The sequence below is a fragment of the Procambarus clarkii genome, chromosome 6 (assembly GCF_040958095.1).
Source record: "Procambarus clarkii isolate CNS0578487 chromosome 6, FALCON_Pclarkii_2.0, whole genome shotgun sequence".
NCBI lineage: Eukaryota > Metazoa > Arthropoda > Malacostraca > Decapoda > Cambaridae > Procambarus > Procambarus clarkii.
The window spans coordinates 42,165,180-42,171,133 of record NC_091155.1 but is presented as its reverse complement, the minus strand read 5'-3'; the positions used below and the strand labels follow the sequence as shown (position 1 = coordinate 42,171,133).

The 5,954-nt window shown below is 36.6% G+C and overlaps 1 protein-coding gene across 1 annotated transcript; it reads left to right on the top strand.

Annotated features, from left to right (window-relative positions):
- Positions 1–436: 436 nt before the first annotated feature.
- LOC138354485 (uncharacterized) lies at positions 437–1,741 on the top strand. Its single transcript, XM_069308807.1, has 2 exons — positions 437–1,007; positions 1,243–1,741. The coding sequence occupies exons 1-2, from the start codon at positions 530–532 to the stop codon at positions 1,347–1,349; spliced, it is 585 nt and encodes a 194-aa protein (XP_069164908.1). The 5' UTR covers positions 437–529; the 3' UTR covers positions 1,350–1,741.
- The last annotated feature ends 4,213 nt before the right edge of the window (positions 1,742–5,954 follow it).

Sequence of the window (5,954 nt, the reverse complement as noted above, 5' to 3'; positions counted from 1 at the left end):
TGCCTAATAAGCCGAGTTTTCCTGAATTAATATATTTTCTCTAATTTTTTTCTTATGAAATGATAAAGCTACCCATTTCATTATGTATGAGGTCAATTTTGTTTTATTGGAGTTAAAATTAACGTTGATATATGATCGAACCTAACCAACCCTACCAAACCTAACCTAACCTATCTTTATAGGTTAGGTTAGGTTAGGTAGCAGAAAAAGTTAGGTTAGGTTAGGTTAGGTAGGTTAGGTAGTCGAAAAACAATTAATTCACGAAAACTTGGCTTATTAGGCAAATCGGGCCTTGCATAGTAGGCTGAGAAGTGAGTTCTGGCTACTAGATACGACATATATATATATATATATATATATATATATATATATATATATATATATATATATATATATATATATATATATATATATATGCCCAAACAACATGCCCAAACATAACAACAAGCAAGGTAGGGGTGCCTCCCGCACTGGTTCCATTACTCCTAGAGCTCTGAATGAAACACTGGCAACGCCGCAACCCTCGCCGATGTTTGTAAACACAGCATCTGCTCCCCCTCCTCACTCCCCCCCTTCAACTCACCTCGGATCTCTAGCTTTAGAATTCACTCAATCTATGGCTCCCTGTCTAAACTTCAAACCTCTCCGAAGTAATCCATGGCTCCAGAAACTGCACAACCTTGTGAAAATGCAATCAGAAGCTATTTTGGCCCTCCAAGACACAGTCACCCGACAACAACATACCATAGACCGCCTCCTTGAATCGTCGACGAACAACAACCAAGAAATTCTCAACATACAAACTGTTGCAAATGGTGCAATGGATCAAATACGTAAGATTCAGGCCGAAGAAACCCTCTCAGCTCAAAGTGACCTCCTTAAAAAGCTGGAAAAACAGATCAATCTCCTTCAGGCTCACCAGGCGGCTTCCGAAGATGACCAAGAGCAACAACAACTTCATGACTCCCTGATAATTAGCTCTACTGATCTACCTGTTGAACAACAAGGTGAGGATTGCTGTAACATAGCCAACACCCTAATTAATTCAAAGATCAGTCTCAATGTTCAAATCAAATCGGCTATTAGGATAGATAAAAACAATCCCCGTAACTGTAGAAGAATGCTCATCAAACTTGCAAATCCCTCTGCGAAGTTTGACCTCATGCAAACAGCTGCTAAGCAAAAAACCAACCTCTATATAAATGAGTGTCTTACTAAGCAGCGTGGATCCCTCCTCTACAGGCTGCGCCAAGTTCGCAAACAAAACCCTGGTCTTATCAAGCAGTGCTACACTAGGAATGGTACGATTTTTGCGAAGAAAGAAGCTACAGGAAAAAGGTATGAAATAAAATGTGACCAACAACTCCTGGCCTTCCTAAGTGATTGTGGTATATCTGAAAACCTGAACCCGACCAATGCCAGTACTTAAATTAACTCTTTCAGTGCCTGAGCCTAACCTAACTTAATCTAACTTTGTCTAAGGTGCTGTCTCTGCCTTACCATTTACCTGATGTTCTCCTATTCCTATAATTTCCTAAATAATCCATCAAGTCTCCATGCACTTATGCAAGCATCTACCTCAGTTTCATTGTAAAATTTTACTCTTAAATCTAATCTTGCCCTATTCCATTTATATTTTAAATTTATTTGTATTGATCTATGTCATTTTTTTTAAATCAATTATTGATCTCATTTTTGTTCTTTTAATTAAGTTCATACTAATTATAAGTTAAAACAAAGCTTAATAAAATTTATTATCTTTAAGATTATTTTACTTTACAATTATCATTTGTCAAATTTTTTTATATATTCATCTTGACAGTCTCTACTGATTTTTTGTTCTCTCCGCCAAACTTGTATATTGTGTTTTGCTATAATTACTTCCTATTTTACAGCAGATTTGTTTTTCATCTGTTCATGTAATTGTTATCTTATTGTATTGTGACATTCTTTTCTATATTGATATATATTTTCTGTCTATTGTTACTTACATTGTACCTGAGAGTACCTGTTAGCAATCTACCTCATTTTTCATTTTTGCTCAATTTTTTTGGTATTGCTTAGTCTTGTTTATATTTTTGTTTTGTATATCTATATCTTGTGTTTTGTATAGTCCATGTTTATATGTTTTTTTCTTTAATCTCATTCATTACCTAGGTTTCCTAGCCTAGCCATACTCCATTGTACCCCTGTAAGCCCCTTTTGTGTTTGTTTGGTACAGTATTGTGTACATTTATTTCTTTTTGTTTCTCTTGTTTTTCCGGCAATCAGCTTTTTTTTATGCAGTCAAGTATAGACCCAGAACTTAACCTCTTATCCACTATCTATGACAATAATCACTTTAATGATCTAAATTGCAGATATTTTGCAGCACATGATGTAAACAATGTATTAACTCATAGTCACAATATCTCTGTAATCAATTTGAACGTTAGATCCCTAGGCAAACACTTCGATGATGTTAGTGCCTTGATTGAAGCTATTGACAACAATTTCTCTTTTATTATACTTACTGAAACATGGTTGAAAGATGATACTACTCAACTCTTTAACATGCCTAACTACTCAGCAATCCACAACTGTCGTCAACTTCAGAGAGGTGGTGGCACTGCTCTTTACTACCACCAAGAACTAACATGCTTAAAAGAAATTAGAACTAGAGACTGCTATGGGGAGTATATCTTCGCCAGCTTCAGAGTCAAGGGTGCCGAGTCTATCCTGTCTGTGGGTGCAGTTTATAGAATTCCTAACACTGATGTGTCCGAATTCAACTCAAACCTTAGAAATCTAATACTTGATAACAGACTGAACAAAAACCACCTAATTATTGCAGGGGACTTTAATATTGACCTCTGCGAGCCAGAACACCCTACTGCTGTTAGCTTCCTCAACTGTATGAATTCCTGCTTCCTCATACCCTTAATCACTAGACCTACTAGAATCACTGATAGCACTGCCACGACTCTTGATCACATCTGAACAAATATAACCTCTCCGCTTACTTCAGGTATAATCACCGATAGCACTACAGACCATTACCCCACATTTCTCTTAACTAACATTAGCAAACCACCTCTTGAGTCAAGAGAGATACGTTTTAGACTACACAATGAAACTGCTATAGACAATTTTATAACTGCTACTGATAATGTCAACTGGGAGTCCGAGTTAGGTAACATAGAGGACATCAACCTAGCAGTTCAATCTTTTCTTCAAATAACTCTTAGCCTTTATAATACCCACTGTCCTATGCTTACAAAACAAGTCACAACCAAAAGGCTTAACAATCCTTGGCTTACAAAGGGAATACTTAAATCTATTAATAAAAAACATGACCTTGAGAAAAAGTATAGGTTAGGGATTGTCTCCAAAGAATTCTCAAAGAATTACTCATTATTGCTATCTAAGATAATTAGACGAGCCAAAACTAAATACTACGAAGATAAATTTACCCAAATAAAGAGCAACATTAAACAAACATGGAGAACAATTTCACAAATATTGGGATCAAAAAAGTCTTTAAATAGCAAACCGACTCTCCTGTCTAATAACGATGGTCAGCTTTCAGCCTCTGATTCTGCTATTGAGTTCAATAGGTTCTTCTCTTCCATTGGTTCATCCCTTGCTAATGATATTCCATCTTCCAGTACTGACATTAAGGACTATCTTACAGGGAACTATCCCCAGTCTCTGTACCTAAAGCCTATTAATTCCATTGACGTCAATGAGATAATCCTTTCCCTTAAAACCAAGTCTGGTGCCCTTGAGGAGATACCAACTTTAATCTACAAAAAAGCCTCCAGATCTTTAGCCCCTGCTATTGCTTTGCTCTTCAACAAGTCACTTGAACTCCAAACCTTTCCAGATATTCTAAAAAAAGCGAGAGTAACGCCTGTCCACAAATGTGGTGATCTCACAGATGTTAACAACTACAGACCTATATCAATCCTGCCAAACTTGTCAAAAATTTTTGAAAAACTAATCTATAAGCAGCTTTACTCATATCTAGCCAAACTCAATATACTTAGCCCTTGCCAATATGGCTTCAGGCCCAAAAAAAGCACTAACGATGCACTTATTAGTATGCTTAACTCGATTCATACAGCTCTTGATAAAAATGAGTTCCCTGTTGGGTTATTTGTGGACCTGCGTAAAGCTTTCGATACTGTCAACCACCAAAACCTTCTTCTTAAATTACATCATTATGGTGTCAGAGGACACTCCCTACAATACCTCAAATCCTACCTTACTGACAGGCTCCAATGTGTTTCTGTGAATAATACAATTTCGCCCACCCTACCCATCAACATTGGTGTTCCCCAGGGCAGCATACTTGGCCCTCTCCTCTTTCTCATCTACATTAATGACCTTCCAAATGCCTCCCAACACCTCAAACCAATCCTATTTGCTGACGACACAACCTTCATTTACTCCAGTCCTGATCCCCTTGCTCTAAATGCCACAGTAAATACTGAGCTAAATAAAGTCCATCTGTGGCTAACTGCCAACAAACTCACCCTTAACATTGACAAAACTTTCTATATTCTGTTTGGCAATAAATCCTCTAATCAAATAAATCTCAAAATAAACAATACCCAAATTTGTAACAAATTAGATGGCAAATTCCTTGGCATTCTCATTGACCACAAGCTGAATTTCCAGGGACACATTCTAAACATATCAAAAAAAGTTTCAAAAACTGTGGGCATTCTTTCTAAGATCAGATATTATGCACCACGCCCTGCCCTGGTGACTCTCTATTACTCCCTTATCTATCCATATCTCAACTATGGTATTTGTGCTTGGGGCTCTACTACCCAAAATCACTTACGTCCTCTAATTACTCAACACAAAGCTGCTATTAGGACAATATCCAACTCTGGCCCCAGACATCACTCGGTACCCCTACTCAAATCTCTGAATATGTTAGACATTAGGCACTGCACATTCACTCATGTGTATTATACATATACAAAACGCTAAATTGTAATGCCAATCCTGATCTCAAAAGCTTCATAGAAGGTTGTAACAGAACCCATGAGCACCACACCAGAAATAAATACAGTTTTGATATTCCTAGAGTACGACTTAATCAAACCAGAAATGCTCTACAAATCAAGGGGCCCAGGATGTGGAATGACCTTCCCAACCATGTTAAAGACAGTACCTCTCTCAACCAGTTTAAGTTAAAAACGAAGCTATACCTAATAAATTCCATGTAACCTACCTTACCCTTCTATTGTCAACCCATGTATGTTTTTTGTTTTTTGTTTTGTTTTACAAATCAACGCTGTTTTAATGTAATTTTCTGTAATAATTTATAATTGTATTTGTGCTGTTTTTTCAACAATGTTCCCCCCCTCTTTTACCTCTATTTTTATTTGTACTCAACGCATTTTTTTCTTTTTACCCATTAGTTTTAAGCTTTAGTCAGTAGTGTTTTTTCCTGCCCGAAACGCTTTGCGTAATAGTGGCTTTAGGCATTGTATGTACTAGCTCTATCTATAAAGCCAACAAACTTTGTAAAATCTCTTTATGTATGTACCTTTGCCTAAATAAAAATTATTATTATTATTATTATATATATATATATATATATATATATATATATATATATATATATATATATATATATATATATATATATATATAGAGTGCCTCTTTAGTACAAGCTTAAGTAGTTTCCTTACTACTAGTTTAGTTTCCAAACTTGTACTAAAGAGGCACCCTTCTCGAGCCCGGATGGGCACATGTATAAGCAAGTTGATGGGGTCGACATGGGTTAATTCTCCCCTAGGTGTCACGTTTGCGAACTTCTACATGGGTACCATCAAGCAAAAAGTCTTAGTCGACATTAACTTGAAACCGGCCATATATTGCAGGTATGTTGACGACATTTTTACACAGGTACCTGATGTCAGACATCAGCAGGAGCAGAAGGAGGCATTTGAGCA

Coding starts and splice junctions, on each gene's coding strand:
- LOC138354485 (XM_069308807.1), top strand. CDS start 530: ATGTTTGTAAACACAGCATCTGCTCCCCCTCCTCACTCCCCCCCTTCA. Junction 1,008..1,242: donor TCTACCTGTTGAACAACAAG/GTGAGGATTGCT, acceptor CCTCCTCTACAG/GCTGCGCCAAGTTCGCAAAC.